The sequence below is a fragment of the Punica granatum genome, unplaced genomic scaffold, assembly GCF_007655135.1.
Source record: "Punica granatum isolate Tunisia-2019 unplaced genomic scaffold, ASM765513v2 Contig00029, whole genome shotgun sequence".
In the NCBI taxonomy this organism is placed as follows: domain Eukaryota; kingdom Viridiplantae; phylum Streptophyta; class Magnoliopsida; order Myrtales; family Lythraceae; genus Punica; species Punica granatum.
In genome coordinates, this window is record NW_022204047.1 from 57031 (window position 1) to 81557 (window position 24527).

The 24527-nt window shown below is 35.9% G+C and overlaps 2 protein-coding genes across 2 annotated transcripts; one reads left to right on the plus strand and one right to left on the minus strand.

Annotated features, from left to right (window-relative positions):
• The first annotated feature begins 14636 nt into the window (after positions 1-14636).
• On the plus strand, positions 14637-16407 carry LOC116189861 (UPF0496 protein 4-like). The gene has a single exon (XM_031519599.1). The coding sequence runs from the start codon at positions 14891-14893 to the stop codon at positions 16058-16060; it is 1170 nt and encodes a 389-aa protein (XP_031375459.1). The 5' UTR covers positions 14637-14890; the 3' UTR covers positions 16061-16407.
• Positions 16408-21043: 4636 nt separating this feature from the next.
• On the minus strand, positions 21044-24522 carry LOC116189860 (classical arabinogalactan protein 9-like; the record flags this gene model as incomplete). The annotated part of the gene is made up of 4 exons (XM_031519598.1): positions 21044-21356; positions 22333-22737; positions 24194-24306; positions 24444-24522. Coding segments are annotated over 4 exons (663 nt in total), but the record flags the coding sequence as incomplete, so codon positions are not given.
• Between the last annotated feature and the right edge of the window lie 5 nt (positions 24523-24527).

The following is a 24527-nucleotide window of genomic DNA, read 5'->3' on the forward strand; positions in this document are numbered from 1 at the left end:
AACCAAGCATATTGAGATCGATTGCCATTTTATCCGGGATCATATACTGTCAGGCATTATTTCTACAGCTTATTTATCGACACATTCACAGTTGGCAGATTTGTTCACTAAAGCTCTCGGTCGAGATCGCTTTCATTTACTCCTTCGCAAGTTGGGAATTCGGGATCCTCATTCTCCAACTTGAGGGGGAGTATTACGGGATATGCCATGATTTCCGAGATATTTCCACATATATGATTTCCGAGATATTTCCACATATTCTCCGAGATTTGTTACATTAGAATCTTCTTGTATTCTTAGGATATTCTAGGATATTCTTAGGATATTCTTTGTATAGTTTATACAGTATCCTTTTTGATTTACTTACCGTAGGTATCAATGAGTTATTTTGTATATATACGGTTGTCACATCAATAAAGATTATCACCTTCAATTCAATCGATTCTCCTCTTTTCACAAAATTAATATATAAGAAAGAAAAAAATAATTAGAAACTTACGAAGTAGAAATTCCTTCTGATCATTCTTATTATTTTAGTATTATCTGCTTATAGTGACGTGGCGTTCACTAGTAATAAGAAGGTCATGTAGAAAATGAAAAGAGAAAAGAATTATATTGTCACACAATTCTCACATCCCTAAAGTGCTTGATGATCCATATTAATGGATTCGGGTCCCATAACCATTGGTTCCACGGCCTTAGTTAATACTGATCCAAATGACGAAAATTTTGAACTTTTCCAGGGCATCAACGCCTATTATACGAATGAGAATATCTCTCTTTTAAAAAAAATATAAAAAAAAAACTTTTTTTGGTGAAACCAGAATATCTCTTTTAACTCAAGCAAGAACAGCGGAGTCAACAAGTGCTATCCACGTTTGAGTTCAAAGCAATCCACAGAATCCAAGTCAACTAAATCAGACACTCGAACTGATGGGAATGACAGGCACTCTGCATCTTAAGATGCCGAAGCTGAGGAACTGAACCAATTACTTTAAAGGCTTTTCAAGGTATTGAGGACATACTATGTCTACATGTCCATATATCATCTCGTCTTGTGTACACACACTACAAGAAAACCTATATACATATGCACGCAGTTTTCAGGATTTGGAAAAAAAAACACTGTATAAGTTCTTTAGATGTTCGTAATCTCATTTATCAGACATTCAGTTGTAAATTTCGGACTTGGTCCGAGTTGCTGGTTTTTTGGTGTTTTGAGTGGTAGTGTGGTGCCTCATGCATCAATGCAGGGTTCTCTTGAGATTATAATGCATGTCGACTGCATGATATTTCTATGTCCATTTCTTTATACCAAACACGGCCTATAGCAATGTATGTCTCATATAAATACTCTCACTTGTTCTGTTGGCACTCTCCCCAGAATTAGGATGTTTCCGGCGGATTCTGCGACTTGGCCGGTAGCATCTTCGTGACCGATGTCGTGGAAAGATAGGAAGGAGACAGGCCCTGTGCTCGAGAACATTGGCAAGGGGGGCCGGCCTCCTTAGTTCGTTCATTAGGCTGGCTTTAAACTGTAGAAAAAGGAAATAGGGAGTTCCCATTTTGGGGAATTGAATTCCTGAGAAGGCACAAAAGCATGTCTGGTTCTGTGTGGCCGGTGATATTGTCTCATTTTGTTTACTGTAGTGACAGATATTGTCCGCTTTAATCTCTGGTTGTTTTGGCCCCATAACTGTCAAATTTAGTTAGAGACGTTGAAGATTTGTGTAGTAGCTTTAGCCAGCATGCTCGAGAAAAGAAGCATATTGCAGTGACACTAGCTTGTTCTTACTTAATAAACAAAGAATTTTAGATTCGATTTCTATTAATGGAATTATACATGTTCATTTTGTTTATATTTTTATTTTTACTAGACTCGTGTATTTTCTTTGTAACAAAAAAAAATTATTATACAACTAAATAAAATTTTATAATGCAAAGTAGTTAGAAATGGAATGCCTTGCCTTTTGTCCTGATCACGTAGGCAAAGGAAAAAAAGAAAAGAAAAGAGATAATGAATAAAATAGGTGTAACACAGTGGGGTACACTCTTGCTTGACAGCTAAGAAGTTACAAGTTTGATATCAAGTAGTACTATTTGTACCCATTCATTAGCTATTAGTATTTCTCTTTTATTTTACTAGGTCCATGGGCTCTTGTAACCGAAAATCGGGAGAAATTGTTTGCGTTCTTATATGTTCTTCACATAAGAACCTCTTTGCCATGGTTCCAGGTTTCTGTGTTATAGTCGCTGACTGCAAACACAGTTTGCTAGGTTAGGTCAAGCAAAATCTCTTTCATGAGGATATCATATGATATTTCTAACACATCAGAATGAATTCCTAAAAAGATTTTGAAAATAGCATTTTGCAGAACCCGGTATAACAGGTGATGTAGAAACCGAAATAAAAAGGGTTTTGGTAGTCTTTCAAATAATACCCTGACCTAGAAATTTCTTAAATTTTGGGTTGAAGACGAGCTAGTGCCACGACTTAGTACCCTGTTGATCGATATTACCTATTTTACGTAGTGCTCATGCTTACATTGACGTGGGGTATCTTTTGTGCTCTCATTCCCATTCCAAATTGCATGAACTTTGAATTTTGATCAAGATAGGGAATAGCACAGTGATGCACCTCTCGCCTGGTGACCAAGAGATTTCAGGTTCGATACCCAGTGAGACTACCCGTCCCCCTTTATTAGATATTTAGGATTTCTATTTCAATACACTAGACCCATGGGCCTCCCTTGTACCCGAAAAAAAAATTGCATGAATTTTGAGAAAATTTTACATAATTCTTTTTGAATGTGTATGATATCCGAGATTTCAGTGTGCTCTAACTAATCTAGTTTAAGCTGGATCGGCTCACTAAAAGATAAAACGCTTTATGCATAGATTTTTTCACTTACAAGACTCGAACTCTAGACCTAGTTCAAAGGATACAATCACTGAACCTCTTAAAACCAATCCACGTCGATATAATATTTTTCGATAAGTAATATGGTGGGTAACAGTGATGGCAACCTTGCCGCCCCCCGCTATGCAATATTCGGTCTCTCGTGTTTAACCGCGAACATATCAGACGAACTGAACAACTAGCGCAAGCATTGGCCATGTTAGTGTAACACGACCAGGGGCCTAGTATAGTTCACAGAAGCCGGAGATGACCCCAGATCCAAGCCAAAGAGCCCTGCCCTAGTATATGTCCTCGGGGGGATTTGAACTCAAGATCTGGGGGTCTCCAAACCACATGGGAGTGAGCTTGGAACCATTAGGCCACCACCTCTGATGGTACGTCGGTATAATATTTGATTGCACCATACAACTACTTTTGATAATTGCACCTTAATTTTTTTTTTCCTAAAAAAAAACCACATATATCATCGATGATAAATTTGAAAAAAAAAAGCAGTGATTTTTGTCTCTCATCTATCTCTCTCTCTTTTGGTTGGTCGGTCCATGGGGAAAGATACGATGTGAGACCAGGGAGATTGACTGACTCGGGAAAAATGCAGAAAATGTAACATGGAGCCCACTTCCTTTGCACGATTGGGGAAAAAGATGAAAAAGAAAAAGAATTATAATTAATTCTAATGTGAAAATATAATAGATATATATATATATATATATTAATTTTAATGAAAAGATATAATATATATATATATATATATAATTTTTTGGTGCAAGTGAAAATATAATATAAGATGCCGCAAAATGTGGAGTTGGGGTGCTCTTTTCTTTGTCACCCTTCGCTTTCACAATCCACCAAATGCCTACGTGCCCTTTTTCTTTTCTTTTGCTTCAAGAACAAGAGATCGATCATTCTTGATTCTCGATAATAATTAAGAAAGCTACAAACAAGAAAAGGATCATAAGCTCATTATCAATGATTCAATAAATATTCATTGATAAACAATGTATTATGTTTATTGATGGATTCAACAGAGAGGTCACATAAGATTCCCATGCATTTGGAATTGGAAAGTTACAAACTACATATGTTGTTGTTATGATAAGATTGTGATGTAGACTAATTATATTTAGTGGCAGTAAAAATAAAAATCAATTATGGTAACCAATAAGTTGCAAGTTCGATACCCAGTGGGACTACTCGTGCCCATTTATTAGTTATTAGGATTTTTTTCATATATGTTAATCTATATATGTATATATAATAGTAACCCAACTAATAAATAGGTCATAAAGGTAAATGTCATAATATCGTAGGGTTAGAAAAGTAAATCTATATCTAAGTACTTTTGAATAATTTGTAATTGTTAATCAATTCCCATTTAATTACAATATATTTGACTAATATGTACATATTATATAGATATAGATATATATTTTACTAACGAAAATGAATTTTATGAATTAAGGATAATTTACGTCTAATTTATATGAAATTAGTTTCAAGAAAAGAAAGTTAGAAAGGCAAGCTTGATCTTTACCATAGAATGATTTTTTTTGAGAAAAAAGAAAACAAATTTTATATCTGAAAAGTGTATAGTATATAATTTTTGAACTTTCAAAATATATTTTATTTAATGGACTTCCTTTTGTCTGAATTTCAGCCTCGGTGTTAAATGTAAAAGTATAGCTGATTGATGTATTGATTTGATCTAAAAAAGGTTCACATATCGATAAGTTATAGTTACAGATTAAATAGAAGAATTTCTCTTGAATTATAATTTTTTGCAGAAATATCTCGAATTAAAGAATGTGAACATATATATATATATATATATATATATATATTTTAATAGCAACATTTTATCCGTTTAATAAATACTATAACATTTAATATTTAGAGCATTTACAGTCATTCCTGATTTATTATAGTAACAGTTTTTACAAATCAATAATTTGGTATTAACTGGATTTTATAATGACTACAGTTCGTGATACTTGTAAGGGAAGTGATTTCCACAATCAATTGCATCCTTGGTCACACACACACACACATATATATATATATATAAGAATAGGTTTAGAAAAGCTCAATGCCAAAGAGGGACATCGTGATTTGATATTCGCCATTTTCTATTTTCTGCTACAATGGTATGTAATTGACTTTCCAATTCCCAGATTTCTTATTTATTTATTTATGTATTTATTTATTATAATTTATTTTGCTTTCACTTTAAGATAAGGTGGTGCATGTTATGGAGTCAATTATAAAACAAGAAGGATGAAGTCTTCCCATATTAGAGTCCATGTTTGTTTCTATCAAGTATAATTTTGTTACATGTGCTGAATACATTATTTTTTTCTGTATTCACTCTTCCGTATGATTAATTTTCCTAAGCTATTAAGCTGGTTGAGTCTTCAAGAGATAGGTTTAAGTTGGTTATGTGTTTTTAGTTCATATGAATGATTTTTTACTTTTAATTCACCCTTGAACCTTCATCAATTTTTGTATAAGAATGAAATCCCCTATTTTCTAATATAAGAGGAATCATTATTTATTTTATCTTTGTTTCTATTTTATAATTACTTATTTGGTTTCTAGCTACATATATCTCTTCAAGATATAGCTACGTAAATATCTTAAATATGTCTATTTAGCACGCTAATCTCATATAGTAAATATTGCAATAAATATATATTAAGTAGCAAAGTTGGATGATGTGAAATATTATATAGGGAATTTGCAAAAATATATGCTTCCAACGACATTTATACATTTCTCTTGGATTCCTTATTTTATAACATCTTATTAAAATATACTATTCTGTTTCTTATAATCCACAAGCAATGCTTGCATAACATAATATTATGCAGAATTCATATATCTAATGACAAAATAAATTTTATAACATCTTATTTTCTAGAATTAACCTTATAAAACTCATGGGAATATACAATTACACTCGGACACAATCCTTTTTATATAATTTTTTTCTTGAACGGTCCTAATATATATGCCACAAGTACTTGGATGTTTGCTTTTATGCAATATTGTATAATCTATTTTCAAAATCTTATAAATTTGTTTGGTTTTCTTTTTATTCTTCATTTTTTTTACTACTTTTATCTTTCTTCAATTCGTAATATTTGTTGCAAAGAAGAAAATTATTGTCCTTGATATCATTTTTTGGACTATGTAGTTTCATAAAACTGAATTAATTTTATGATTTCATAATTGTAACAGTTCGTTATTTTACTTTGATTTAACTATTTTAGTAATTTCTTGAATTTCATAAATTTTTTGTTAATATTTTATTTTTTCCTGCCAACTGACAAAATTCTCTTTCTTTGATTATATAAGTTGTTGTATATAATATTTAATCTATGGAGAAAATAAAAGTAAAATCCATGATAAAACAAAATTCACGATAAAAATAAAAATGAAAATCACCCTTACAGAATTATTTTTGTACATAATATTTACTTCATGGAGAAAATAAAATAAAATTCAAGATAAAATAAAATCATGAATAAATATAAATAAAAATAACTCGTGTAGTGGATAGGTAAAAAAGTACTATATGTATAAAGTTGTATCCTATCCTATTAAATATGGGTTAAATTGTAAATATCTCTATTAAATAAGGGTAGAGTAGTAAATGTCTTAATAAATTAACATGTTATATAAAAATTGAATAATATTACTTATTATTGTAATTAAAGAGAATATACCCATAATAAACAGTAAAGTATAATTCTTATCACTTATTATTATTTTTATAAGTAATTGCTATCTTATTAGTAAATAAATACATAATTTTAAAGAAACTAAGAATTATTAAACTTTCCTAAATTAATTTTAGTAATAATTATGAGCCTCATAAAAGTTAAATTAAATTAATCTCTCATCGAAGTAATTAGTCATTTTATCTAAAAAATTAATACATGAAATATGAGTGAGAAAAAAACACGGATGCTTAATATAAAAATTTTATAGGCTCTTTGATTATTAATATTTTTTTCAAAAGTTAGGAATTTGGTATTTTTGGATTTTATGATTATTTTTTTTTAACTTTCGTGAATTAGTTTTATAATCATTATTAGCCTCATAAAAGTAAATTAAGGTAATCTCTCATCTAAGTGATTAATAATTTTATCTAAAATTAATACATGAAATATGAGTGAGAAAAAGACAATTGCGAATACTCTATGATTATTAATCTTTCTTTCAAAAGTTAGGAATTTTGTATTTTTTTATTTTAATGATGATTATTTTATAAATTGAATTGATAATTAATTGAGATAATGTATATGAAATATTTTACATAAACGATTTGCTTGTAAGCTCTTAAATTAATTTTATCTTGCATCGGTATGAAATTTATCGTATTAAAGTGTATATAGTATAAAAACAATTTTCTTTATATTAATGTAAACTATAAATGGCCAATATTAATAACTTCTTTTAATATCTAACATTTCATAATAATTTTTTTTTTTACAAACGAGTTTAATGGCCTAGTAAATATATATTTGTTAGCTAAATGTACGGTATCATTTGTAGCACCTGCAGGACTTGACTTCATTGAGCTTGACGAAAATCACAGTCTTATCTAGTCATTCGAGGTCGATCACTTCGCGCTTCTCTTCTCAGACGAGGAGAAAGGAAAATTAAAGTTGAATCAGTGATTCCCTCTCACTTTAATTTGGTGGATCGTCGGTCTTGAGCACGAAAAAGTTAAAAATTCAAAACTATAGGATGTTTCCGTATGATTCGGATCAGCTATGTCGCATTATATATATACTAGCGTTGGTGGCTGTGCATGCACGGGATGGTGTTATTATCTATACATATTATGGTGTTTTAATATCACATGTCAATTAGTATATTTAGATTGCATAATTGATACAACTAATTGTGAAAAATTTAACATCAAGAGCTTAATCTTAAGAGGTTTAGATGGCCAATGTGTTGTCTTAGTCAATAATGAGTTGATAGAATGTGGCCAATGCAAGACACGACTCAATGTTTTATGAAAATATTAACAAAATATCACAAAATATTTACAATAATCTAATGAATTAAGAAAAAAATATTAAAATTGGAAAGAAATTTTCCTTAATTTTAGAAAATAATACAAAAAAACAGTGACTACTATTTCATGATTTAAATAATTCATTCATCTTTTTCTATAATTTATGCCTAATATAAAAGGTTGGCTAAAGGACAACATTTCTATCTTTTGCTTTTTTATTAATTAAATATTAAATAATATATATATATATAATAAATCAAACTAATAAAGTATATAAAAAAAAAAGCAAAGAAATTTGCAAGAGCATGCAAACCAAGCCAAACTCTCCCTTTATAAAGTCTAAAATATACAACTTTATATGTTTTATATAATACATATATATATATATATATATATATCGTTGTGCCGTGATTATTAGATAAAGCAACTGAACTTTTGAAGGTAAGAACTAAAATATATCAGTTTCTTTTCTTTTTTTTTTTAAAGAATTTCTTGCTACCAATATTTATGGATTTTCTAGATAGGACCAGTTATTCTTATTTCATTCACAGTTTCTTGCAAGAGCTAAACACAGCAAGTGGGTAAATTTGGTACATATTTAATTTCTTCCTCGACATGCGAGCTGCATTGTAAAACTTTCATTGGAATTCTGTACTAATTGGTTTCATTTAATTTAATAAAATTGTAAAACTTATCAATATGGTTTGATTCAAGCGGTTCGACGCTTGTTTTGCTTGAGTAAGCTCTCGGGTCCAAGCCCTTGTGAATTCAGAAAATCTATGCTTGGAGAACTTTACCCCTTAGTGGGCTGATCCAGCCTGATTGGATTAGTCAGGACTAAATTGAACTTTCGGATACCAAAGTTCACACTGAAAAATAATTGTAAAACTTATCTATGAAAATAATTAATAAATATTTTAGTAAATAATATATGATATATGATAAAGTGATCGTCAAATAATATCATAAGAAGGTCACTGAAAGAAAAAATAATTGTATACAATTTCCAGTTCCAATGTGTGCTTCGCTTTTCAGGGTAACGGGGACATAATAAAACATGTCTTTAATCGTCTCTTGCCTTGTATATACGGCAACAATTTAAATCATACTTATATATATCCACATACATATATATATATATATATATATATATTATGATTCTTTCGATGAAAAAGTACTATATATAAATTTGTGTATATATATATATATATATATATATATATACACATATTTGTTCATTGTGAATCACGCTTTCGTGTATTCAACTATATCAATCAATTAGGTGATCTAAACCGTACCCTCAACACCATATATATAGACAAATCATGGCATAGGACATTTAATAAAGGAGTTCTAATTAATTATTATTTGTGGTGGTGCCTTCATGCTGAGGCTCCATAGTCCATACCTTACCATCCATAAATTCCTTTTCCCCGATATTTTAAATGATATGTACATAGGGTTTCTCAAATATCAGAAAATTCGCATATAGAGTGATTATTTCTGCGTCAAGTATCTCCAGATAATTTGACATACAAGTGAAGATGCGGAAATTTTTGATCACTTCTCATAATAATATAATGATAAAAAAGCTAATTAGATTCTTTCATGATACACAATTATGATCCACTATAGGAGTCCTAAATAATCCCGTTCATATCCATTTCAGCTAATTTATTAATGTATCCTCACGATACCTGAGGGTGGCCGAATTCCGTAGAATTTCTCAAGAGATACACATTATAATGGACCTTAATAAAAATGAGTTTTCTTTTATGAAATACACATAATTTATATCCACGTCCGTTGCATTTGCATGTGGCAACTCGTCTTTTATGAGAATAAAAAGAAATAAAAGGATACACAAAGATATTCAATAGAGATGCCAATAACGAGTCTCAATTATATAGTGTTTATACAAATTTGAGAGCAAAATATTATGTCTTTTAAAGAGATTGCAAAGTAAATCAAATACATGAGAAATTAAGATCAGTAAAAAATAAAATAAGTATTTAAATGCGTAATTTGGTTAATCTCTAGCTGTGAAAAAAAGATAAACCACTAGTAAAAAATTACGTATATTAATTACTTAAAAGTTTATCACTAAATCCTAATATAAAATGTTCTTTTTTTTTATACCTAGAAGTTTAATGGGTCTAATTCATACCAGAGTGACTTACTAAGAGATAGGTGCTCTCAATTGTAGATTTTTCATTCATAGGGAAATATATACCGGACTACTTAACCAATCCAGTAGGTCAAGTTTAGCTTCTGAGACTATATATAGGATTGTGAGAAAATTTTCCCTTTGTATTCTTTTGGGGACGCATGTTATAGTTGCTTCCGGCAATGGAGGAGGATAAGTCATGGTGCACCGGAATCCCCATACATGGGCGTTTTTAGTAATTACTAATTAGATTAGCACATCTAAATTAAACCGTTATTACTTTATAAGGTTGTTTGTCTTTTTCCCTTATCTTTTCTAAAATCAGTAAAACTTTGATCGCAGAAACTATGTATTGGTAGCGGTGTTAAAATAAAATTTTACCTTTTATTATTTTTTTGATAATAAAGGAGACTCATGAGATCCAAATTACTAATAAATAAATATGAATAATCTCACTAATTATTGAATCTGAAATCACGTATGCCTTTCGTTATTTTAATGATGTACATTTACGCATCTCCACTCCTTATTTGACGTGAATGAACTTTATACTAATTACATTATATACTCAATGATTTTTATTGGGACGAGTAGGGAAAATAAAAATGCGAGTTCCATGTTGGATTGTCGGGGAAGCATGCCAATCAGAAATCGAGGATTTTCTGCAGGTTTTGTGAAGGCATCAAGCGAGAATTTAGGAGCAAGAAAGTTCGCCAATGTTTTCAGAGATCGTTTATAATTTTTGATAATTCACTTGAAATTGTTTTCATCAGAGAACTGCTATTTATGTATCTACAAAACAATTGGAGAAGAGCTAGAGCTTAGCATTTGGATTATTGTTGTAGCTAGGGATGTATGGAAGGGAGATTGGAGGTGGCAGTTGCCTCCCCTAAAATTTTGATGTTGTATGAAAAATTATTAGTTTATTTTCTACTTTTTGTGAAATTTTTTATATTTGTCCTCTTAATTCGGCAAAATTACTTTTCCTTTTGTCCTCCCTAAGAACTCGGCCCCTCCACGACCAAAATCTCGGTTCTATACCTGGTGGCAGCAAGGTCAAACCAACCAACCAGTAGGGACTGATCACAATTTGGTTCGGAGCGATTTCGGGGTAAAATTATAGTTTACCGCTTTCGTTAGTTCAGGGATTTTAGAACCCATCCCCTACAACCATAACCAAAATAAGTAAAGAAGACCAATCCTTATGATTACGGGTTTTTACGGTTCGGTTCTCGGTTTACCCGAGAAAATTGTCCGAAGACATCTACATTGTTGAAAGAATCGAAAAAAAAATCAACAAAAACTTAAAGCAAGAACAAGCTACAGTTGTTGATTAGCTAAGGCGAAAGAAAATTTAAAAGAAGAAAGGAAATGAACCGTCGTGAGCATGAGGAGTGAGGGTTAAAGCGTGAGTACAGAGCAAATGCAACATTTATTAAGAAGGGAGAAGGAATTTGCAATTGCAACAGAGAAGTAGAGGAGTGAGGAAATTCTAGGGTTTTGAAGGGTTTTGATGAGGGCTCAATGTGCAATGGGTTATAGGCAAGTTTAGTGAACTCACTAGGCTGAGCTGATAAATTTAATTATAATGCAAACTCGGGACAAGTCGGGATATTTGGGATTGTGATTTTGAAACCCATCCCCATCCCCATAACCGAAAAAGACAGAGGAAATCAAATCAACAATCGAACCATGATCTACAAAAGGGTAAAAGCAAAAAATAATCAAGAGAGGAAAAAATACAGTGGTGCACCTCTTGTCTGGTGATCAAGAGGTCTCAGGTTCGATATCCACTGAAACTATCCGTGTCCCTTTATTAGATATTTATGATTTCTATTTTAATATATTAGGTCCACGGATCTCCTTTTTAATCGAAAAAAAAAGCGTGATCTAATCAAACCAAAGGGCAGATAAAGGCGGTTTGGATCGGATTTTCATACTGTCTATTTTTTTTTTATCAGCCCTACCAACCGGTCAAAGCCTTGAGGGGGAGGAGACATCGCTCATGGGGGAAGCACGGTTTGACATGTTCCTCATCGAGGGGTAAAATGGTCAAATAGCAGGAACCGATCAAGAACATGGACCATACACGTCAGCCCTTCTAGAAGCAGAACATCACAGTATATTACGCGCCCTCAAAGACCCAGCAAATTACATCGTGCCACGTGTGAACTCACCGGTGGTGAATGCCGCATTCCCACCTGTCGGCTCTTTTACATGTCAGCTTGCCATGCCCCTAGTTGTGCCAATATTAATTTTACAATAATTTTTAAAGGTGACGTAGCACACCTTTAGTCTGGTGATTAAAAGATTTTTGATTCAATATTTAGTGGACTACTTGTGCTCTTAATTAAATATTTAGGATTGTTATTATAATGTATTATATTCATAAGTTTTCCTTGTAATCGAAAAAATAATTTTTGAAGGTGAATTTTTGGAGAAAAATTCCCCTTTTAACAGCTGTTTTATGACATCACCTATGCAATTTTTTGCACTTGACCGCGCATATACTTAGTCTGCTAGATTAAGTTAATTTCGTTTAGGCGTGAGTTTGTCTCTTATTATGATGTGTTTATAGTGAATTTCAAATTACTTGTAAATATAATTCAGTTGTATATTTTTAATTATGAAGGAGATCTATGAGTTTATCATAATAAAAAATAAATTATTCTAATAGGTAATTCAATCCTATATTGTGTAGTTGTAAAATACAAAATTACCCAAACAATAGCTCTCTGTATTTCATTTGCATATTTTATACATATATATATATATATATATTCTTAAAATTCATGTATAAAACTGTTTTTTTTTAAATCTTAAGAAAGCGACCAGTCGCAATTGGCTCTTTTATTTGTCTAGACCTGAAAAATTGTCATAGGAATTATAGGAGAAACTCATTCTATAAATAAAAAAAAAGGTATATTGGTAATAGTTTTCTATGGTACATTTTCACGTCTCCATTCTTCCCTTTGATCAAACATCCAATCGTACACAAAGGACTATTCAGGTAGCTTGTTAGAAAAGATATAGACTTTAGAACAAATATAAATGTGCGTAAAATTCTTTAAATGCTATGCAAGATTTGAACCAATTAGGATCTAAGTTGAATATAGGCAATTTCATGAAAACTGATGTGACCTACTCAATATCAAAGAAGATAATGCGAAATATAGAAGAATACACATACAAGATATATGTGGTAAAACCCTCAAACGTAGTGAAAACGTTTGAAGGAAACATTTACGGGAAAATGACATTTGACGGTGACTTAAACCATGGAGAGTACCAGTGAGCGAACAAGGCATGAAACCAAAAGAGTCAAACTCTAACCCACAAATAGCCTCTTAAACTGGCAAATCACTCTCAACATCGTAGGTGCTCCCTCGCACCTTTACATGAATGATCTCCATTGATATTAGAGGACCCGAATAAACTCTCAACATAGAAATCCTAATATTCTCTCTATCTGAAATATCCTAAAATACAATATACTCAAGATATGGCCTAACTAAAGGAAGAGAGTTGATTCAAGAAAAATGGGAAATGAAATCGGCTGATTGTACCACTGGGAAAGAAATCAATCGGATAAGGAAATAAATGAACTGACCCATCTGATTCTGATTACGCCAGATCGCATTCAGGATTTGCACCTCTCTGAAGTTTGACTGCATGCGCCGCTACTAGTCGACTACTCGTGGGGTCTATCTCCTTCCTATGTCCAATGACAGTTGGCTGTTTGTTATACTGTAGCCTCGACCAATGCTACTCGTTCAATGAGTCCACGGATCTCTGTGTTCAGAATTCGAGCCACACTCAACAAATCTCCACCTTGACTTGAATTATCCGAAATTAAGTATATAACAAAGGTTTAACAAGAATTCAAGTTTTATGGGCGTGCCTCATTAACCTCGCCCTAAATGCATTCTTATAGAGTAGAGAATGTTTATCATGCAATCATTTTAAAAAATAAAACAAAAACAACATTTCTAACATGCAAAGTAAAATATTTTTAATTTCTAGTTAACGAAAATGTATTTGACAAGTAAGAATAATGCAGGGTTGAGAGAATTTTATTTTTTAGTAGGTCGAAAAAGTGTGAAACCTCAAACATGAAAAACATCCCCTACAACAGTGCCATGTATTCTAAATTAACGGCTGAGATTTGAGACATGATCCGCTTTAGCGAACACCGGGAGATATCTGAGATGGCGGCATTTAATGCTTTAGGCGTGTGAGCTGCGTGTTCGGTGCGTGTCATGCAAAGGGCTTCTTCTCTTTCCCCCTCGTTAATTTTTACTGCCCAAAATTTTAAATTTGAGCAATTTCCATTTTTCAACTATTTTTTTTTCTAATTAGGGTAAAAAAGAAAAAAGAAAATATTTTTCAATTCTCTCTCTTCCCCCCCTCGGAGTTCAGACCTTTCCCTTTCCAACCACCAGAGAGAAGACGCGGTCCAAATTCCCCCAATAAAATCCTCTCCTTCCGTTAGGGTTCCGACACAATCACCCCCCAACATCTGCCCCCCCCCCCCCCCCCCCCCCTCTCTCTCTAGCCTCGATCCTTTCTCTCTCTCTAGAGTATCTTCGTTACCCAGTTTCGAGATCAGGGTATTACTCAATCCGCAGAATTGGACCTCGAATCGTATTAATTTTGATTCGTGGGGTTGGATTTTTTTTTTCCATTCTTGAGTTCTTGAATTTGGGGCGGCCGGTTGTGGGAATTCGAGGGGTTGTGGCCAGTTGGGGGTTCTTGATTGCGATTTCATTTGATAATGCCCGCGACGGATTACCAGGGCTCGCACATCGGCCGTTCGATCCTCAGCCTCCGGCGCGATCAGGTGGCTGCCCACTCGATGGAAGGCGGGTCCGCCCACGAGGCCACTGGCCTCGAGGTCGAGCTTGAGGCGTTCCAGCGCCAGGTTACGGAACGGTTCCTCGACCTCTCCTCTGCCGGCCCCGACGAGCTGCTCTCCCTCTCGTGGGTCCGCAGGCTCCTCGACGCGTTCCTCTGCTGCCAGGAGGAGTTCAGGGCGATCCTGTTCAATAACCGGGCCCTGGTGTCACGTCCCCCGATGGACCGGTTGATTGCGGAGTTCAATGAGAGGACTGTGAAGGCCCTCGACGTGTGTAATGCGATAAGGGATGGGATTGAACGGATCAGGCAGTGGCAGAAGCTGTTGGAGATTGTTTTGTGCGCGTTGGAAAATCAGAGGAATTTGGGGGAGGGCCAATTCCGCCGAGCGAAGAAGGCCCTGATTGATTTAGCCATTGCAATGCTCGACGAGAAGGATTCTGGTTCCACTGTGGCTCACAGGAACCGTTCCTTTGGGCGGAACAACAATTCATCCAGGGATCATCGGTCGGTGGGTCATTTCAGGTCGCTCTCTTGGAGCGTATCGAGGTCTTGGTCTGCTGCCAAGCAGATTCAGGCCATAGGGAATAATCTCTCCGCCCCGAAAGGGAATGAAATTGTGGCAACGAATGGTCTTTCTGTGGCCGTCTTCACGATGGCCTCAGTCCTCCTGTTTGTAATGTGGGCCCTGGTGGCTGCAATCCCGTGCCAGGACCGCGGTCTGCAAGCCCATTTCTCTATCCCGAGGCAGTACACATGGGCTGCCCCGGTGCTTTCGCTCCACGACAGGATCGTGGAAGAGTCCAAGAAAAGGGAACGGAAAAATGCCTGTGGGCTGCTGAGGGAGATTTATCAGGTTGAAAAGTGCTCGAGAATGATGAGCGAGATGGTGGATTCAGTTCAATTCCCATTGACTGAGGAGAAGGAAGGGGAGGTGAGGCAGAGAATCCAGGAAGTGGTTCAAGTGTTTGATTCCGTGAAGGAAGGTTTGGACCCACTGGAGCGGCAAGTTAGGGAGGTCTTCCATCGGATTGTCCGGAGCCGAGCCGAGGGGCTCGATTACATGGGAAGAGCAAACAGTCATGAATGAAACCTGCAAAGTCTGCAAGACTTTGGTGTTGTAACTGAGAAGAATGTCCCCTGTTGAGGCTTGCAGAACTGAAATAAAAGGGTCAGCAGATGGACTAGCTTGTAAAGAATCCGCCCCGAAATTCATGCAGAGTAAAGAAAATCGATTTAGAATATTGGACGGACCTTCATAGGTCCGGTGATGCTTGCTATTGCAGCTGTAAAATCGAATTTCTTAAGACTCTATTGTATCTTGATACTCTTATCTAATTTTTGTTAAACTGGTCTGTCTGGTCCATATTTGCAAAGATGATGTTCTCATCAAATTTTGAGTGAATATGCAGTAAATAAATTTTGTGTTACCCTTTAGATTGTTAGTTCTTTGTCTGACAAATCTGACAGATATTTGAATAACAAACATTTCAGCAGGTTTTTACTATAATTCTTTATGTCCTGTTCTGCTCCCATGTGTAGTAAGCATTGTCCACAATGAGAGTCCATCTCAAGTTCATCCTTCCAAGTTAAAAACTGTGACCCTATTTCGGGGACAGATGATCTTCAATGCCGGCTTCTCGCTGGGCACAAAATTTCTTGATCACGATTTCCTTAAAGAATCCTGACTGATTTATATTCGAAAAGGAGTAATATCTTATTGACTTCTCAAAATTACAATAATTCACCAGTCGTGTTGGACTGTTGGGAATATGGTGGTAAAGTCCGTCGAGCATTTTTTCCCCTTAAATTAAGCTCAGGGATTCAGTTTGACTTTGACCCTTTCATGCCATCCCCCAGAATTTTCCTTTTGTTTGACTTTGACTGCTTCCTCCTCCGTGGAATTCCTCACATGGGGTTAGTATTTGTTCTGCAGCCAGCCAAGGCGGGCATGCAGTGCCATCGGTGGGTTGGTGGGGCCCAAGAAAGAAGCCAATACGGGTGTGGGCCCCCACTCCCTATATTTTTCTAATAAGCTCTGTTTGACCCTGCATCAGGGTCTTTCAATATCTTATTATTATCCCCTTGCGATTGTCAAACCTTCACCCCCTTCAAACATGGGAGAAACGTTCTAGAACATGGTGGAGTCAAAGTCAAATATGTTCATGCATCGGATCGGTCTAGTCAGTCTGGTCCGACCGATGAGATAAGCTCGTGCCAGCTTCCACCCTAATAGAAAACTCGGCATTCCTAATCAAGAAAACTATTGGAATAGGTCCGTTTGGTGAGCTATCATCAAGAAATTAATGGGAGCATGGGCCTCTCTCCTCCCTTCACCATTGAAAACTGACAATGGGTTGTCAGAGCAATGGCCCTCCCTTCATAACAACTACTCGTTAGCTGTCATGGCAATTAATTCTCCTCTTTAATGCAAAAAAGCTACTTCTGTCTTTTTCCTCTTAATGCTGATCTTATCTCTTAACATCTTCATGTGTAAAGATTGGTTCAAAGAGAAGCGTAGACTTCATTTACCAGTCCATGGAAATCTGACTCGTGCCTTGATCGGTTCCAAACTCGTATGCACTTGATTGAGGTAACCCGATTGAAGAAATTATTTGTTGATCTAGAGGAAATTTTACGGGTTTAAGATGCATCAAAGGATTATAAGCTTTTGAAATTTAACAGACTTCTAAGAGAGAGGAAATTTCATGAACATCCACAAGAAGCAGGGAAATATAGATATCTTCCGACTCTAACCAAACACTTGCGAATATGGACCCGCTCTGGTTTCTTTCCAGGTTCCAGCTCATCTGGCCCTCTTGCATAATTAAACTCGTCTACTGAAGAATGAGACAGGATAACAATTAGACCAAGTCCCGGCCGATCTATTTTGTTTTCAATGTCACCCTCTTGGACACGGGCACAGCTCAACTTCATCTTATAATTAAGGGACCATCTAACTTTTGCAGTACAAGTTCAGATTTGAAGTTGCAGGTCAAGATCTCTCTGGCTGTAGCTTGGAAGGATCTCAGACCACTAACAAGCATATTCAATAATGTTTCATTAAGTTACCGTGGTTTCAGCCTTGGACTAACGATTCCATAATCTGATCCGGTACTAAGTCGGGTTGTCCTGTACTCTGTTAACATGTCCACACATTGTTAACCTTATTATCACCTTTTGAAGGAATTCTCTGTTTTGTGTTGGGCAATCAATGGCAGATAAGTTAACTTGCAATTTTCAGGACATAAACCGTTAAGGGAGTGACATGGTTTGGGAGGAAACTTTGTCCATGTAACGTCACTTTCATGTTTAATATATGTATACGTATGTATTAGGATATTGAACACACACTTCCTCTGATATAGGTAGATGCCAGGTTTATTACGAACAATCTCAATCCCGATATAGTACTCCACAGGTCCATTATATACGATCTAACCATTGATGGGCCTCAAGTTGGGAGATGCCCAACTCATTATCACTGAGAGAACGATATTGAAATTTCTGAACTTATCTTGAGGAGAGAATTTTTACCGGGGAATGGAGCTTGTCCTGCAGAAGAAATGCCAGAGGTTGTTCCTTTAAGGTATCATCCTCTACACTGCCACCTAAGAATGTATACACAAACCACCTATGTGCATATTTATCGGTCCAACGGAAGCATCCTCAATTACCATTTGCTAAAAAATAGTTGTCAATTTCATCAGTACAATTGCTCGCCAACCGACATATATCACTACTATGCACAAGAATATTGTCAGTTGGGGATGGAAATGGGGTAGGATTAAGTCTATCTGTAACTTTAATGGAACTAAGACGAAATTTCTGTTCGCAAATTTTACGTAAGGCTTAGAGACTAATTTCTTTCACCAAAAAATAAAAAGGAAAACCCTATGGGTTAATTTGAAGGCAAACATCCTATCTCAAATTTTGGAGGGAAAAATTCTTTCCAAATGAATTTAGATATGGATTTATCTTCTACATAAAAAAAAAAAAGGATTTTAGATATAGAAAAGAACATTTCCAAAACCATCTCAAAATTCAACTCGTCTATGAAGAATGAGACAAGATAACGATTAGACTAGGTCCCGATCTTTCTATTTCAATTTCAATGTCGACCTCTTCCACACAGGCACAGCTCAACTTCGTCTTATAATTAAGAGACCCTCTAACTTTTGCAGTACGAGTCCTGATTCAAAGTTGCAGGTCGAGATCCCATTGGCTGTAGCTCGAAAGGATACCAGACCACAAACAAGTATATCCAATAAGGTTTCATTAAGTTTCCGTGTTTTCAACCTTAGACTAAAGATTCCATAATCTGATCCTGTCGTAAGTCGGGTGTTTTGGTACTCTATTGAGATGTCCACACATTGTTAATCTTATATTATCGCCTTTTGAAGGAATTCTCTGTTTTGTGCTGGGCAATCAATGTGCAGATTAGTTGACCTGCAATTTTCGGTACACAACTGTTAAGGGAGTGACAAAGTTTGAGAGGAAGCTTTATGTCTGTGTAAGGTCGCTTTCATGTTTATTATATGTATGTGTATGTATTCAGATACTGAACACATACTTCCTCTAGTATAGGTAGATGCCACGTTTATTACGAACAATTTCAATTCCGAGATAGTACTTCACAGGCCCATCATATACGATCTAACCATCGATGGGCCTCAAGCTGTGAGCTGCCCAACTCATTATCGCTGTGAGAACGATATCAGTCTTTCCAGGGCAGCATATATAAGCAAGAGCATATTCTTCGTCCCTCATGATGCATACGGTACACCAACATGGATACATAGAAACGCTCTTTGATCCAAAATATCTGAACTTATCTTCAGGAGAGAATATTTCACCATCAAATGGATCTTGTCCCGCAGAACAAATGCTAGAGGTTGCTCCATGTAGGTATCATCTTCTAAATTGCCACCATAGAATGTACACATAAACCAGCCACATGCATATTTAGGGCCGGATTTTATTCTTCCCCAAGTTTACTTGTAATGATGCTCCTCTCACAAGGTTCGAAATATATATGCAAAATACCAAGCCAGATATCAAGACATTCTTTGGAGCACAGATAACGAATATTATGCGTTGAATGAGTTGCGTGACTATCTACTTTTTGTACCATAGGTAAATCAAATGTAGGCCCAGACTGCGAGGGACAAAGTTGGATTCGAGTGTGTGCGGTCTCAATCCCCGTATGATTGGAATCCAGGGGATCGGGCTTTCATCAGAAAAATCAACGAGCAGAGTCAAAACTCATTGTTCAGATAGGCTTGATTTTAATCTAGGAAAATATTAGACAATGTTGCGCTTGAGATACTCCTAGGAATCTGGGGTCCCGAAAATTAGACCTCATTGTTGAGTGTTATCCTTGGGTGCTGCCATGAGGATGGTTACTCGTCACAAATACATGCATATTAGAGAATCTGTGTAATAGTAAATGAGTACCAAAGTAAGAAAGTGTTTGAACAGCCGACTAAAAATGTCATCGATCCTTATTTAGCATCTCGAAAGATCTTGGAAGTAGCCTGACAAGCCCCTTAAACCCCGCCGGTAGGCATGCTGGCAGATCATATCAGTCAATCGCGCAATCACATAGTAGTTCACCGACGTACGTATTACTGGTAAGCTAACTGCTGTTTGCATCAGCAGCAGGTGCGCATTGCCTACGTGATGACATTTTCTCTCGCTCAATAGATTCCTTGGAGAACTGGCATATGTATGGCAAAGTGAGCTTACGACCGGGCCAAGAGCTTCCGTTTGTCCCTTTAGCTGATTAAATCCCGCCCCATGTGATGACAAATTTCTGAATGGAACTTTTATTTTCTCTGTTTCTGAGAATCGGAGCATTTAAATCCGATGCTCGACTCTCCTACTAATGACACGTTCCAGAAACCGGGCGCTGACGATCCAATCCAGTAACTGTTTGGCACGAGGATGCACAGCACTCTGATCATTTATGTTAAGACATTCCCGTGACCCCCAATTTGGAAAAGAAAAAAAGGGCAAAGACATAGATTGGAAAGAGAAAAGTAAAAGGGGAAAGGGAGAGAGGCAAGAATGATTGCACCGCAAGAACAAAAGCCCAGAATGATTCACAAAAGGTTAGGGCCAAGCAGCATCCCAATACAATACAATCCCAATCATCATCCGCTCCAAAGCTACTTTAGACCCCCAATTAACGCAATCCTCTATCCCCTCACTGATTAACCTACGGATCCCTCTTTTTTTTTTTTTATGCTTTTATGATTGGCCTACTCTAATTCTTTACAAAGAGACTAACCTGCAAACTCCCACTTGATCTTTTTTCCTCATGGCATCATCACCATGACTGCCCAAAGCAGAGCCATTCGAAGCTGGAGCGGCCCCGCCATTACCTGCAATCACAAGGATGGGAACATGATGAATCTCAATCTAGGACCCCACCCCCTCTCAAAAACATTTTACAGCTCAGGTAAAGCACCTTATCACAAGCAAATCAGTAGAATGCTACACTTTGGGCACTTTCCCTTTTCTCCCTTTTACTTTGTGTAGCTGTTCTTTTGTCCGTAAGGGCACGTATCAACCTAGTCGAGCTTGAAGCTTGGGTTGGGTTGATTGGGCGTCAATTTTCATGCTTCAGCTTTGCAGTCATCTCATGTGTGACTGACTTGTGCTCAATATGCTCAGAAAGTTCCAATGATTAATACTTAAATCTCGAGCATAGCTCGAGTTTAGTTCAGCTCAAGATTATTAGTTGTTGACGGCAGTTTGCTAGTTTCATATTTAGACAATTTGAAATCTCATATTACAGGAGAAAGCCTAGCTATATATGCTCACGTGCTGGGTTCTTGCCTGAAACTAGCTTGAGATAAAATGGTTCGTGTGGACCCACCTTGATAATAAAAGAAGACAGCAAGTAGAGAAAGGGGTCTTAGAACAGTGCCATGCGGCGCCGACTCTGAATTAAGAGGTTATGAGTTAAGTTTAATTCTCATAAGTGGGATTTATGTGTCTCTATTTTGCTTTATTTCCTATTTAGTACAGGCCTCCTTACGACAGGATAAAGGAAAAGGAAAAAAGAAAAAAAAAAAAAAAAAAAGGAATAGACCACAAGAAAACAGACCAAGCCAGAGAGAGACACGCATGGTGAGACTTTATTTCACATCCCAAATGACCACAGACAAAAGCATTTGAATGTTTCAGGTTTCACTATCTCAATTATTCAGCCCCTGCAATTTTTGAATCTGAATATAGCCAAAGACTGTTAGGTATCTCAGCATTTCTTGTATTTTATCGATGCTTACGAGACAATTATCTAAAAGTTGCTAAATAAAACTGAGAACAGATGGCAAAAAGAAGAACGCTCATTACCTGCCCTTCATGCCCGGACGTGGGCTGAGGCTGTATGGTGGCGGAGTCCACCTCTCCGGTAGGCAGAGGAACTGCCGGGTTACTGTTGATGAAAGGAATCCCATCAGCCTTATTGGGCACAACAGACGGCTCCATGGTCGGAGAGTTCGCTTCAGGGGTGGGGCTAGGGGAGAGCTCTTGGTGCGGACGGAATGGCCAGGGGAACGCCGGCGAGGAAGCTATTACCCCACCAGATGCAGGTTCAGGAGCCGCCTGTGGGGGTGACACTGGCGGCATGATGAGTATCTCCGGGGATGGCGGGGCCGAATTGACCTCTACGGCAAGCTTCTGGGCTGGCTGCTGACATGTGGCTGCAGAGCCGTTGCTGAAGCTGAAGTAGAAGAAGCCCGGGCGCGAAGGATGCCACTTCCAAGTTCCAAACAACAAAAATCAGAAATTTTAGCAAATAATGAAAATAATTTATTATCCACCTCAAACCATATAAAAAAAAGGGAAAATAACCTGAAAATGAAATTTCTCCATATACCAATTTTTTGAATTTTGGCCTAAAAAATTACTACGTTTGCCTCCGTTTTTCTGATCTATCAATTCGTTAATTGGACCGTCAAAACTACTAACGTGACCGTTAACGGTGCTGATGTGGCTAAAAACCCACGTGGATGGCATGCCACAACTTTTTAACCAAAAAAATCACATAGTTTGCTTTTTTTCCCTAATATACTAAAATATCAATAAATTTTTTCTCATTTACCAAAGTACCAATAAGCTTAAAAAATCACATAGTCTGCTTTTGTTCCTTCATCTACCAAAATATAACTTCTTTCAAAAATAACATCTATCAAAATATGACTTCTTTGAATGATTATAAGTTTAAATTATGGATTTATATATATGTATGTTGATTTGAATGTTACAATAAATTTTAATAGTAAATAAGTGTTAAAACAGTTACAAATTTGTAATTGCAAATAAAAAAAATGTCCATATTTGTTATCTCATTAAGTAGTATAAGAACTTAAACATATTATACTGCAAAAACAATAAACATGCCAAAATAACTATTCCAACAGAACTTGTGCACACCAACATCTATAAAATTTTAGCATAGTTCAACTTGTTGGACACAAGTTCAAATTCAAATTATAATTATTCAAAAAAGTTATATTTTGATAGATGTGATTTTTGAAAAAAAAACCATATTTTGATAGATGAGGACACATAAGCAAACTATGTGATTTTTCAAAGTAGTTGATATTTCTGTAGAAGAGGGAAATGTTATTCATATTTTGGTAGATGAGAGAAAAAAAAAAGGCAAACTATGTAATTTTTTCGGCTAAAAAGTTTGCGGTATGCCATCCATATAGGCAACCATCTGCCATATCAACGCCGATAACAACCACGTCAGCAGTTTAACGGCCTAATTAATTGATTGGTAGATCATGAAAATGGAGGTAAAAGTTGTGATTTTTCAGGCTAAATTTTTTTAAAAAATTGATAAGTCAATAAATTTCATGAAAGTAATTGATTTTTCAAGCTATTTTTTCATAAAAAGAAAAAATATAAAAAAACATGCATTCGGTAAAATTACAAAGTTTTTTCCAAATAAAACCAAATTTTAATTTTAAAACTCGCAACATTACGTTTTGAGGTCGACGGCAGACATTTGTGGTCACTAAATGGGAGCAGAACGTAACATTGTGATTTTTAAAATCAAATTTTAAACATATGATTTTATCTATAAAAAAAGCCAAACACGGTGATTTTACCGGCATTTTATCCTTTTTCTTTTCTTTTGATATTATGTTAGAACAACAATAAATTTTAATTTTTAAAAATTGGAGAGAGGGAGAGGGATGTGTACCGTGTAAGAGGAGGAGGAGGGTTTGGTGAGAGAAGCCTGAGTGAAGTTGCAGAGGTCGAAGGCTCTCCGGTTCTGGAAAATGTACAGAGCATTGCCCTGCTTGTGCCTGAACACTGCCCCGAACAACCACACACACGCAAAACAGAGCAAAAACAGAGCAATCAGTCATGTCTGATCCCCATGTACACAAACAAAGCATAAAGGGAAAAACTTAGGAAGCTGTCGAAAATGTTGTTGGGCCGGGACTCACCGACGACGTCTCCGACATGAACGATGGGGTTCTTCCACTCGGAGGTCCCGTCAACTACGACTGTGGAGGAGTGAGCTCCATGGA